General features: G+C 46.4%; 1 protein-coding gene across 4 annotated transcripts in view; it reads left to right on the forward strand.

The window, feature by feature from the left end:
- The window catches only part of LOC147688704 (integrin beta-1-like), a 337,537-nt gene that overhangs the window by 186,501 nt on the left and 136,928 nt on the right, over positions 1 to 14,108 (forward strand). For all 4 annotated transcript variants that reach the window (XM_086941546.1, XM_086941547.1, XM_086941545.1 and 1 more), the window contains exon 10: positions 7,159 to 7,299. In XM_086941546.1, coding sequence (XP_086797672.1) covers positions 7,159 to 7,299 — 141 coding nt within the window. The remainder of the gene's footprint in view (positions 1 to 7,158; positions 7,300 to 14,108) is intronic.

Below are 14,108 nucleotides of genomic sequence, written 5' to 3' on the forward strand. Positions count from 1 at the left end.
GGCGGAGATAATCGCCGCCTAGTCGGGCAGGCCCGCTCAGCCGCTAGAGACCCGGGGTGAGGGTCACCAACTCCACCTGACGATTTGTGGCGCCAAAGTGTCGTGCCTCCCATGGAAATGGACTGGTCAGGAGAACGTAGCTGGGTGCGGTGTCGAAGGTTGGGCCACCGTCTGGGTCACAGGGCGTCTGCTCCCGGGGTCCCCTATAACGTGGGCAGCCGCCCAGTCACTCAACCGAGCGCAGGCTCGCTGGAAAAGGTCCAATCCAATTGATATCATGTACACAGAGCCGCCGGGGATGGCAAAGCCGGGCGCAGGTCGCTGCTCGCGCCGCTCCTCCGAGTCAGTGGGTCCGACCAGGGGGACAAAGAAGTCCGGGCGCCATGTTGGGTCGCACTCCGCAACTCCGCAAACTTCGGTGTTACTCCGGATCAACCCTCGTCCAAGCCTCACCAGGGGCCCCGGCAGGTCTCCATCGGTCCGCTCAGCGGAATGCGGGGTCTGGGGTGCCCCGCAGCCTCCGATTTACAGGATAATTCCGGGCTCAGTCCCGGAGCCGAGCTCTCAGGCGACCATCGCCATCGGCGCCCAAGCCACGCCCCCAATATTGTCATCGATATCGACTTTTGCCAGCTCCACTTCCAACATCTCAGTTTCAGTTTGCAATTTTACCCTATCACTCTCAGCATATTTCACTAGAATCCTCATTAGTTTTGCTGAAGACTCCAAATTCGCCGTAGCCCACTCCTCCAGCATCAGTGGGTCCGGACTGTCGTAGCTTGGTGCCAGCGTAATACGGAGATCCCTCGGGACCCGTCCCACTTCAAGATACCGTGAAAGGGATTTATTTTCCCACCATTTTGCCTGTTCCTTCTTGGTGAGCTTTTCCAGTTTACGAAATAAAACCCTAATTGTCGGGCTCGTGTTTCCCTTATCGGGTTGTTGCGTGATAGAGGCAGAGTCTCCCCCAGCCGGGGTTTCGAAGACCGATTCTGCAGCCTGCTCCCTGTATCTTAACACGGCGGCGAACATTGCTAGCTATGGCTAATAATGCAGCTCACTGAAAACACCGGCGGGTTGCGTGGTTTAAAGTTCTTTACGCTCCCACCAGGCACACTCTCCACTGCGTTATACGTTCGCTGTCTTACCCGGAATGGGCTGCCGCACACCTCAATCCTTCTTTGGTGATCTTGGCTCCTTCAGTTCCAGGCAGACGTGTGCTCACTCGCAGGGGCATCCACGGCTTCCTCCTACCGGGGTCAGGTTTCGATTCCGGTTCACGGAATCACAGCTTCCTGCCGTGTTGTCGCCCAAAACATCGGAGAGGGGTTCCGCTCGTAACCAGGAAGCTCCTAGGTACTATTAGCTCCAGAAAGTCGCCATTCACAGCCGCTTCGCGCCGAATAACGAAAAGAGCGGAACCACCAAATATGTGCAGTTTTCAGTGATTTATTTGTGCCAAATTATCGGCCTGCAATCCACCATGACGCGTTTCGCCTCCACCAACGAGGCTTGATCACATGACGTGTCATAGACACAAACAAGGGCATTTATAGTACAAATATTAAAATGGGTTCAGCTGATTTGATTGCAAGCATGAACAGTGAAAAAATACTTCATGTTTGAAACGACAGTAAAGGGCATAGTGTCCATAAGGTTCGACTAATAAATAATCATTGATGGATTCCTGGGTTAATTCTAATTACATTTATAATACATATGACTACATTCATATATTTACATTTTAGTTAAAAACCCAACACCATTCAAAAATTTCATATATGTACATTACATTTACATGTAGACTATCTACACTATGTACAAAGCAATATCAATAACATAAAATAACGGAACCTTATGATAACATTTGTAGTCGTATTAAGAACCAATCAAAGTAATCACTGTTGTGAACATTTAACCCATGTGGGTGGTATCAGACACAGACTGAAATCCTATTTCATTGAAACCCCTATATGATGCCCTCTTTGGGGTACTGCAGATGTTTAAAGAATATTAAGTGAAAGTGCAAGTGCTTACATTAAAATCATTCTACAGATTATAGCAGGTTACAGAATCGGATCACGAAAAAACTTCCTTCAGAGGAACTCATTCTTTCATATTTATCTTTTGACTTATAAACTACAGGAGCTGGTTAAAGAAAATTAAAGGCAGGTGTACAAATCCTCACTGGCGTTTAAACCTCCAGGTTTTTTACTGTTAAGTTCTAAAATATATCTCGTCTCTAACAGGCGCAACTTTGCATCCCTGTTACCACCTCTCTTAAGAGGTAGAATGGAATCGACAAGAAAATATTGAAGACTACTGGGGTCACTATTGTGCGCAGATTCGAAGTGCCTGGCCACTGGGTAGGTCAGATCCTTCCCGGATATTGCCCTGAGATGTTGTAATATACGCTTGTGGGCGGGCAAGCGTGTACTGCCCACATATTGGAGCCCACAGGGACATTACAAAACATAGACCACATATTCGGTCTTACATGTGAGTATTTTGTTGATGGCAAGTGGCTTCTCCAGGAAAGGACTGGAAATACTTAAAGCTCCCCCGACCGCGCAGCGGTAACGCGCAGCGGTCGTGCCTTCACTGTGCCTGAGTCTTGCCAGAGTCCTGCCCGTCTGCGCCCGTCAGCGTCCCGGAGGTGGCGGAGTGGCGGCTGGGCTCAGCTCTGTAGCACTCTCTGTTGCTGGTGGGAGGATGGTGTTTTATTCGTCGCTGGAACTTCGCTCCTTGCAGAAGGTATCTTGTGCCTGTCGGACTGTTTTTCCTGGTCGCTATAGGGGTAAGAGGCAATGTCCTGGTTGTGGATGGACACCCGGTTATACCCCTGCTGCTTCATTGCAGAGGGGAGAGGCTAGTGCGAAACATCTCTGCCCTGGAGATCTTCGATCTCCTTGTTACGGAAAAACCATTATGTCTGATGCTGACAGAAACATGGTTGGGGGAATTGTCCAATCCCGATATCATGACGGCCATTCCACCGGAATATAATATCTTTCGGCAGGATAGAGTGAAGGGGAGGGGAGGAGGGGTGGCTCTTGTGGTGAATAAGCGTGTTGCTTGTTCTATCATCCCATTGGACACGATCACAGGTTCTGAGTCCCTAGCCTTCTCCATTACTTTGGCCCCCCATCAAGCTTTTAAAGGGCTGCTGGTCTATAGACCTCCTGGACCGGCGGGATCCTTTTTTGATGAACTTCAGGCAGCTATTGCAGGGTTAGCTTTGAGGGCTGAGCACTGTGTGTTGGCGGGAGATTTCAACTTCCACATGGACGAGGGTGAGGATCCAGATATGAACAAGTTACTCGATATTACGGCTCCCCTCGGTCTTGTGCCTTTTCTCTCTGGGAAAGATATGGCTTGGTAGTTCGGACTGGACTGTTCCCATGAGGCACAGGGTCAGAGCTGATTTGCATATAGCCAGTGTCTAACCCAGGGTGGTGTGGAGTGCAAAAAAACGATGGATTTAGGCCCAGATCCTTGTACTGGGGTGAATGTATGACATTGATCTACATTCTGTCCATCAACTGTGTTTTTTGCAATTTTCACCCCGAGTGTGCTGGGTATACTCAGACGTGAGTCCCAGGCTCTCCACACCACTGGAGTCAAGCTATCCAGGCTGAAGAAGGCTGATAGCCAGAAACCGGTCCTTGGATGCTTGACTCCGGTCTGGGAAAGATATGGCTTGGAAGTTCGGACTGGACTGTCCCCATGAGGCACAGGGTCAGAGCTGATTTGCATATAGCCAGTGTCTAACCCAGGGTGGTGTGGAGTGCAAAAAAAACGATGGATTTAGGCCCAGATCCTTGTACTGGAGTGAATGTATGACATTGATCTACATTCTGTCCATCAACTGTGTTTTTTGCAATTTTCACCCCGAGTGTGCTGGGTATACTCAGACGTGAGTCCCAGGCTCTCCACACCACTGGAGTCAAGCTATCCAGGCTGAAGAAGGCTGATAGCCAGAAACCGGTCCTTGGATGCTTGACTCCGGTCTGGGAAAGATATGGCTTGGTAGTTCGGACTGGACTGTTCCCATGAGGCACAGGGTCAGAGCTGATTTGCATATAGCCAGTGTCTAACCCACGGTGGTATGGAGTGCAAAAAAACGATGGATTTAGGCCCAGATCCTTGTACTGGGGTGAATGTATGACATTGATCTACATTCTGTCCATCAACTGTGTTTTTTGCAATTTTCTCTCTGGCCCTACACACAACAAGGGTCACACGCTGTATCAGGTTTTTTCCACGGCCCCTCTAGAGGACATAGAGCTCGTTCTGGTGCTCTGGTCTGACCACAGGCTGGCCAGGTTCTATGTACCAGGCAGGGAGAAACTGTCTAGCAATGCGTCTAGACAGCATGGACCTGTTTCTAGTGAACTCCATCGTGTGACTCCTGAGATGCTAGCTCAGGCTTCTCTTGACCATCCGTGTCCCCTCTCAGGTGACCTTGATCAGGATGTGGACTCTCTGCAGCTGTGGCTGACAGAGAGGCTGAATGATCTAGCCCCTGTGTTGGCTTTCCGGGGGACATCAAAGCGGGTTTCTGCTCCGTGGTTTACGGAGGCGCTGTCTGCCTCTCGTCGCCAGTGTAAGTTGGCTGAGAGGGCCTGGCGCTCTCAGTATGACCCGATGGCCAGACTCGCATACAGGACCGCAATTAAAGCTTATCATCGTGACATTCTTCGCGAGATAAAGGATTACCTGGCTAGGAGGATAGAGGCAGCCTCCAATTCATGCAAGGAGATCTTTACTGTTGTGAGGGAGTTTACGGCCCCTAGATCTAATCTTTCTCAAACCGCTCCCTCTGAGTCGTGGGCCTGTGATCTTGCTAAGTTTTTTACGGACAAGATTAAACTGCTTACCAATGCATTGGTCAATATTATTACCATAGCATAGCAAGAGTATTAAAATTACTATTCCCACTCCAATGAGTGCAACAGTAGGGAAAGCGTTGGATAGCGTAGCGGTAAAAATTACTATTCCGACTCCAAAGAGTTCAACAGTAGGGAAAGCGTTGGATAGCTTAGGGGTAAAAATTACTATTCTATTCCCACTCCAAAGAGTGCAACAGTAGGGAAAGCGTTGGATAGCGTAGGGGTAGAAATTACTATTCCCACTCCAGTGAGTACAACAGTAGGGAAAGTGTTGGATAGCGTAGGGGTAAAAATTACTATTCCCACTCCAGTGAGTGCAACAGTAGGGAAAGCGTTGGATAGCGTAGGGGTAAAAATTAATATTCCCACTCCAGTGAGTGCAACAGTAGGGAAAGCGTTGGATAGCGTAGGGGTAAAAATTACTATTCCCACTCCAGTAGGTGCAACAGTAGGGAAAGCATTGGATAGCGTAGGGGTAAAAATTACTATTCCCACTCCAGTAGGTGCAACAGTAGGGAAAGCGTTGGATAGCGTAGGGGTAAAAATTACTATTCCAACTCCAAAGAGTGCAACTGTAGGGAAAGTGTTGGATAGCGTAGGGGTAAACATTACTATTCCAACTCCAAAGAGTGCAACAGTAGGGAAAGCGTTGGATAGCATAGGGGTAAAAATTACTATTCCCACTCCAAAGAGTGCAACAGTAGGGAAAGCGTTGGATAGCGTAGGGGTTAAAATTACTATTCCCACTCCAAAGAGTGCAACAGTAGGGAAAGCGTTGGATAGCGTCGGAGTAAAAATGACCATTCCCACTCCAGTGGGTGCAACACTAGGGAAAGCGTTGGATAGCGTAGGGGTAAAAATTACTATTCCCACTCCAGTGAGTGCAACAGTAGGGAAAGCATTGGATAGTGTAGAGGTAAAAATTACTATTCCCACTCCAGTGGGTGCAACAGTAGGGAAAGCGTTGGATAGCGTAGGGGTTAAAATTACTATTCCCACTCCAAAGAGTGCAATAGTAGGGAAAGCATTGGATAGCGTAGGGGTTAAAATTAATATTCCCACTCCAAAGAGTGCAACAGTAGGGAAAGCGTTGGATAGCGTAGGGGTAAAAATTACTATTCCCACTCCAGAGAGTGCAACAGTAGGGAAAGTAAATACTTCACATATTATTTAAAAAAATATAAATTAATATCTATAAAAAATAATTAAAATTAATTACCAATTTAATATAATATAATAATTAATCAATTAAAATTACAAATTAAAATTATTACAATTAGTTACCTATTAATACAAATAATTACAAATTAACAATTAATTAATTAACAATTAAAAATAATTAACAATTAAATAAATTGATTTATTTAATTACTTATAAATACATTTCTTCCCACCCTATTCCCCTATAAACCCACAACCCGCTACAGAAAATAAATTAGTAAAATTAACATAATTAGCAAATAAATCAATTAATTAAAATTAATTGCCAATTAAAATGTAATTAATTACTAAATATAAATTAATTAACAATTAATTAAAAATGAACACCAATAAATGAATTTACATATTTAATTAATTATAATTAAATTACTTCCCACCCTATTCCCCTATAAACCCACAACCGGCTACAGAATTAAATTACGCAAAAATTAAAAAAACAAAATTCATTAATTAAAATAAATTATAACATAAATACACACTTTTCACACATATAATAACATAAAAAACACTATAAAAAGTTCGATATTATTAAAAAGTTGATACTTTTAATAACCTATATTATATACTTCAATATTTTAACTTTCTATATTTTTAACATTCGATATTACATTACTTACCTTAAAAACAATATTTTTGATGTCTATATTCTGTCCATTTGATATTTTGTCCATTCTTAATTTTAAACTCGATATTATGTCCATTCGATATTTTTTCCTCGATATTTTGACTGTTTACCCGCTCTAGAATATGTAAAAAAATATTGTTGATTTTTTGGTACATTATCTGAGACCTAATATTTCAGGACTGAATATTAATAGTTGATTTGATCCGGAGCGAATTCGAAGGCATGAGCTACTATTTATGAATGAGTAACCAGTTTTAACCTCATTTTGAACCTGGAAATTACAAACTTGATGAATAACTTGAACAACCTAATAAAAAAATGGTTATGCAGTGAAAAGCTATAGCTGTGTTTCGTATTATTTGCAACATATTTTCTTCCCTTGGATTTGACAGCTTGAAATTAATTAACAAAATGGTTTAGTCTTTATCTTCAGAGGTCATCTTAGAAAACAGCAATCTTCCGGAGGGGGTTACCATAAACTACAAGTCCTTTTGTAAAAATGGTGTGATTGATACTGGAGAAAACGGAAGAAAGTGTGCAAACATATCAATTGGAGATGAGGTAAACTTTTGCTAGCTTTATTGCTTAATATTTTTGTGTTGCTTTCCTTTGCTATATCATGCATGCAGTTCATAATCTATGGAGAGTTTTTAAGACATTTTGCGGTGAACGCAGTTGTAATTTGTAATTTGTAATTGTTATTTGTGGAGCGCGTTATCACCGTCAGGTCACTAAGTGCTGTGGGAGGGGGCTGCCTTAGCCCGGGTGGAGATGGAAAACTTACAGTGTGCCCCATGCCTCTAGAAAGAGTACTGTCTTGAGCTTCTTCCTGAAAGGGAGCAGAGAGTGTGCTTTACGTACATTCTCTGGCAGCTTGTTCCAGATTTGAGGGATGCAGGTAGAGAAAGCTCTTCCTCCGATGTAGGACAGCCAAGAGCGAAGGCAGGCAAGCAGACTGGCTTCTTATGACCGTAGCGTTCTACTTGGGTTGTATTTGACTAGACTGTCTTTAACCCCTTCCATGCTGGTGACGAACCCCAGCCGTCATGCACTACGGTGCTCGTGTGCTGATGACGGCTGGGGTTCGTCATGGCCCGCCCGTGTTCTGCCGGCGGCCGCACACGGGGAAAATCACGGCCGCACGGAAGGGGTTAATATAACTCGGGCTTGGCCATAGATGGCTTTATGTGCAATGCAGAGGCCCTTGAACTTTGTCCTCTGCCTGATCGGAAGCCAATGTAGCTGGCGTAAAAGAGGTGTGGCATGAGTTTGTCTGCACTCTCTAAAGATTAGTCTGGCGGCATCATTCATTATTATCTGTAATCTGGCCAGCAGCTTTCCCAGGAGGCCGATGTACAGGGAGTTGCCATAATCTAATCTTGATATAATCAAGGCTGATACCGCCAGTCTGAGGGTGTCAAAAGTGAGAAGGGGGGCGAGTTTACGTAGCTGTCTCAGCAAGACTATGCATGTGTCCACTGTTGCCGACACCTGCTGGGTCATGGACAGCTTGGCATTGATTTTGACACCTAGGCTTTTTACAGCCAAGGCAGACTCTGGATATTTGCCTAGCTCTTGTGGCCAGAAGAGATCGCTCCAGGGGTTGGCGTCAGTAGTGATGGCCAACACCTCTGTCTTATCTGGATTGATTCTGAGGGAGTTGGCAGTCATCCAATTGACTGTGAATTTTAGGATGTTTTGAACTCTTGAATGGGCAGATGGAGAGTCATCTATCTGAATGATAATTTGGGTATCGTATGCATAGTGTCAGATCTGGCACTCCATCTGATTCAATGCGGCTATCAAGGGTTGAAAATAGGCGGAGGGGAGACAGTGCCGACCCCACAGGGAAGTGTGCCAGAGTTGGACACAAAGTCAGTCAGCTGTACTCTCTGGGAGCGGCCCTTCAGGAATGATGTAAGCCATGCGAGCACCGTACCCTGGATGCCTATATCTAAGATCTGCGACAGGAGTAGGTCATGGTTGACCATGTCGAATGCAGCGGATAAGTCCAGCAGGATCAGAGTGCATGGTTTTTTTTTGTCTGCCCTGAGTCTTAGACCGTCTATTACTGAGAGCATAACCAAATCTGTGCTATGGTGGGCCCAAAATCCAGCCTGGTTAGATTGTAGGAGATGGTTGTCTTCCAGATGAGGTGATAATGAGAGTATTACATGCTGTTCCAATACCTTTGATAGGAATGGGAGTTGGGAGATTGGCCAGAAATTTTTCAAGTTCTTTGTGTCGGCCCCAGAATGTTTTAGGAGTGGAATGACACGTGCCCCCTTGAAGTCCTTGGGAACTTGTCCTGCTTCCAGGGATAGGTTAAGGAGTGATAGGATCTCAGCTTTTATCCGGGGGAAAGCCATCCTAAAGATCCTTGGAGGGCAAGTATCAGCAGGCGACCCTGATTTCACTCGCACTATTAATGTAGCCAGGGAGTCATGCGTGAGCGTGGGGAAGGAGGTGAGGGGTTTGTCAAAGAGGAGGGCTCGGGTATAGGTTCTGGAAGGCAGGGGAGCGTGGGGGTAAGCTGAATTTCCGTCAGACATTTATGAGCTCCTGGTTACTGAGGAGCCGTTCTGTCTATTTCTTACAGAGACCTGGCTGGGGGAGGCTTCGAACCCGGACATAGCTACTGCAATCCCCCCAGATTATGTTATTTTTAGGCAGGACAGAGTTAAGAGCAGGGGTGGGGGTGTGGCGATTGTGGTGAACAGGGGTGTCTCATGCTCCATCATCTCCACCGATGAAATTGCAGGCTGTGAATCCCTGGCTTTTTCCATATCTGTGTCATCTCACCAATCTTGCACAGGGCTATTAGTTTATAGGCCACCGGGACCCACCGGCTCTTTTTATGAAGAGCTGTATGCGGTGGCATCGACACTCTGCTTGAGGGCAGAGCACTGTTTGGTGGTGGGGGATTTTAACATCCATATGGACGTGGGGACTGATGCGGATACTATTAAGATATGTGATATCACCTCTCCCCTAGGTCTCTCCCCCTACCTGTCTGTTCCCACCCACAACAAAGGCCATACCCTTGACCAAGTGTTTTCCACTATTCCCATTGATATTTCCTCCCCTACTCCAGTGCTGTGGTCGGATCATTTCTTAGTTAATTTTCATATTCTTTGTACCAATAAACCATTATGTAACACCTCTTTTCGGCCTTGTCAGGCCCCACGGGCCTATCATCGTGTTACTCCTGAGATGTTGGCCCAGGCGGGTCTACGCCATCCGTGCCTGCTATCAGGCATTTTAGAGAGTGATCTTGCTTCCATGCAGACATGGTTTACTGAAAGATTAGATGAACTTGCCCCTGTGATCTCCTACCACAAATCTGCCAGTCGAGCCTCTGCTCCTTGGTTCACCGAAGCCTTGGTCTTGACACGGCGGCAATGTAAGATCGCGAAGAGGGCTTGGCGTCGCCATTATGACATCACAGATGTATGACGTTACCACGCATACTTTTACCACGCATACCTTTACAACACGGTATTTACAACGAATACCGTTACAACGCATAGCGCTTAGAGGTGCTGGATAGTGGTAAGTATAATTTTCTATTCCAACTCCAGTCCCCGTGGACAGTAGGGAAGGTGTTGGATAGAAAATTAAACTTATTCCCTATCCTAGAGCGCCCCCCAGTGCAATGCGTTGTAATGGTATGCGTGGTAATGCCTGCGTTGTAATGGTAGTGCGTTGTAAAAAATACGTGCTAAAGGTTGTATACCTGACATCACGGCAAGGTTGGCATATAGGGCTTCCATTAAATCCTACCATCACGATATTCTGCTTGAAAAGAAAGCCTATTTCTCAAAAAGAATCGAGGCGGCCTCCAATGCTAGTAAGGAGATATTCACCATTGTGAGGGAATTTACCTCCCCTAAAATGAGTACGCCACTGTGTGCGCACTCGGAATCCTAGGTCTCTTCACTTGCCAATTTTTTTACTAGCAAAATGAAGACCATTCAGGACTCTTCTTTGTTGTCTGGGGTAGTGGCACCCCCCGGCACCTATGTCCTGTCAGGATCCACATCTGGTGGTGAGAACAACTTTTTCGGAATTTCCACCACTTTCCGCAGTAACATCATTGGATCTGATAACCAAATTAAAATCAGGATCCCCTCTGGATCCGTGCCCAACCAAATTTTTGGCTGGAATGGCTGAAGTAATAAATCCCCTTATTAATCCTGTATTGAATCTCTCTCTCAGCACTGGAGTGGTCCCTTAGCCTGGAAGCAAGCTATGGTCATACCGTTGCTAAAAGAAACCAACTTGGATGCAGAGGTCTATGCTAATTATAGGCCTATCTCCCTCCTGCCAGCCTTTGCCAAAATCGTGGAGAAACACGTACATACATCCCTCTCCAATTTCCTTGAAAATCATAATCTGCTTCATTCCACGCAATCCGGCTTCCGTACCCACTTAAGCACCAAAACCGCGCTGCTGGAAGTTACGGAAGCAATCAAGGAGTTATTGGATGTAGGAGGCAAGGCCATGCTGGTAATGCTCGACCTGTCAGTGGCCTTTGATACCGTCCCCCATGACGGTCTCCTCATCAGACTCAGTGAGATCGGTCTCCAGGGGACGGTGCTTAGCTGGTTCAGATCCTTCCTAGCGGGCCGGTTTCAACCGGTCTGGCCCCCCCTTGTTCTGCCGTGGTGCCGCCATTGGAGGTCGGAGTCCCTCAGGGCTCCATTCTGAGCCCTACTCTTTTCAACATCTTCATGACCCCTTTGGCGGCACTGGCGGCAGGGGCGTAGCTAGAGCTTGTGGCGCCCGGGGCTATCCCTCAGATTGCCGCCCCTTGCATCCGTAGTCCTGTGATTGTGTGCGGTAAAGTCTTGACTCCAATTTTGAATCCCTGACTACGTATGCGAGGAGCGCTGGACAAAGAGCTACATTCAAGCAGGAAACGCCACACGGCTTGAGTACGCCATACGGCTTGAGTGCCCTCCATTTTGCCTTCCTGCATGGAGGGCACTCCATGCAGGCATGTACCCTTTTTCAATTACAAATGTACCATGACACTAGTCAACACAGAGGTGTTTACTTTTTGCTGCTGTGGGCCAATACCACCTCATCTCATTCAGATCCGCTTTGTAATGTTAACAAATGCAACGAGGACCCGGCAGTGGCAAAATTCTGAGTCTGCTGGATGAAAGTGAGTAAACACAACTGAACTCACTTTCCGATCTCTGTTTGTTAGCGCTTAGACATACTTTTGTTTGGTGTAGGCAAACACTACGCCGCTCATGGAACTACCCCCTGACTGTCCACTGTTTGCATTTGTTTTCATTTGATTCTGTGCTATCAAACTAAGTTATGACGTGCTGTTTTGCATCTCACTGATCTGACTTTGTGTGGTTTCCTACAGGTTTGCACTATCAGCCTTTTATGCCCACTTTCATGAACTATTGAGATTTCACTTTTATTAACTTCTAGCGCAAAACTCATTTTGAATGTGAAGAGTGATCTTCTGCACAGCTGATTGCACCCCCACTTCCTTTCTTGCATGCGCCAGCGCTAATAAAGCCTGGCCCAGAGAGTTGTGCATGAATCTTCGAAGTATCTCTCAGAAGCACAGGAAAGTGTCACAGGACCACGCACGGCAGCATCACCTACCCACTAAATGACGGTGCACTCGTTGCTGGGCACTGTATTGCAGGGCCTCCATATCAGCGCCGTTATTTCCCAACAACAGATGCTGTTGCTGTCCAGTCACACCTATAGGGGTCCAGACTCCAGGACCAGACACTATAAGTAACTGCTCTTATTTCCTTCACGGGCTCAAGCTCTAGGTTGCTGTGTTGCCTTACACAGACACTCCGTTGCTCTCCGAATAAACCTTTTCTGTATAACGAAATAAACCTGAAAGAACTATCAGTGAAAACAGAAAACATTTATATTCCTAATGGTAACTAGTTTTACGGGTTGATTAGCCAATTTCTGATATTTGCGTTTCCCTCGTCTTCATTGCATGATTTAGCTGAAGAGAAAGCGTCACTCATTGTTGTGGAAATGTCGCTCATAATTACACTGAAATTATACAAATGTCACATGTAGCAATCTGAAACCTTGGCAGCTATGTATATATTTATACAAAAAACCTATGCACACAGGCGTGCTGTAAAATGTGACTCGAGTGAAAACAAGTCATAGTGTATGTACCTCCAGAGATTCACAGGGAATGTCACAGGCCTGACGTTTAAAGCCCTGATCCAGTTACTGTATAATATAACACGCCTACATTGCAATAGCATCCTGTCTAGGCACTCACGCCTAACAAAGAGTTTTTCACAGTTTTTCCAGCAACACATCTGGTTGCATATATGGCTATTTTCAACCCATTCCCAGGACTCCTACCTCCCACCATTTTTTTCTGTATGCCTTTGAACTGCAGTCTTTCTGCAGTCTTTCTGGAGCGAGTGAAAAGCGCACCGAGTTCAGCCTTGAAAGTGGCACCTTGAAAGTGGCTCGCTGCGTGATGAGTCACTGCTGAATTTTTTTTCAGGGCGAGGGCTGGCCAAACATTAAACCCAGGGCCGTAATTGGTTGCGCTTTCACGTTCTACAAGATTGACGGCCGGGCCCTGGGACATTACGGGACCCACAAACGTGGTATGTTGAGCACCACACCACGTCACTGCAGGCAGCCTGTACAAGTAGGTGCGTGCGCTGGCCTTGCTGGTGATACGATCTGAAAATGTGTAAAAAATGCACGTTTGTTGCGGATGTTTTCCGTCCTACAAGTAGTCAGACGTATGGTTTTTCTATTTTCTTTTTTAATGTGCTTATTAGGAGTTGACCGGGTCATCGGGCATCAGAAGTTTGGACAATAACTATGCGGGCCTGGAAATAACGGGTGAAAATCCGCATGTCTGACCTGCAGCCCAGACCCAGCAGCCGCGGTTCCGGTAACACCCGAGGACTCAAAGTATTGGGGAGGGGGGAATGTATCTGGGGAACTGGTCCGTCGTCCATAATGTGGGCGTTATTGTCACGGGTTGTGATAGTCATAGGGACGGGTGACAGAACCGTCCTCCCGTTCCGGCGGCCTTTATAATGTATTTGGAGACACTGACTGACTGGCAGTAGTGTCAGTGAGTCAGTGTTCCCAAATAAATTATAACGGCCGCCGCCACGGACCACAAGTGCCGGGGCCGGGCAGCTGCCGCCCACTAACGAGTGCCGCCTGGGGCGGACCGCCCCCCTCGCCCCCCCCTAGCTACGCGGCTGACTGGCGGAGTCATTTGGTGCCCAGATTGTGTCGTATGCCGACGACACCCAGCTCCTCTTCACCTGTGGGAAGGGGTCTGATTTTGACGGGGAGAGCATCAGAGGCTGCCTTGGGGCTGTTTTTAA

The sequence above is a fragment of the Lissotriton vulgaris genome, chromosome 10 (genome assembly GCF_964263255.1).
Source record: "Lissotriton vulgaris chromosome 10, aLisVul1.2, whole genome shotgun sequence".
Lineage (NCBI taxonomy): Eukaryota > Metazoa > Chordata > Amphibia > Caudata > Salamandridae > Lissotriton > Lissotriton vulgaris.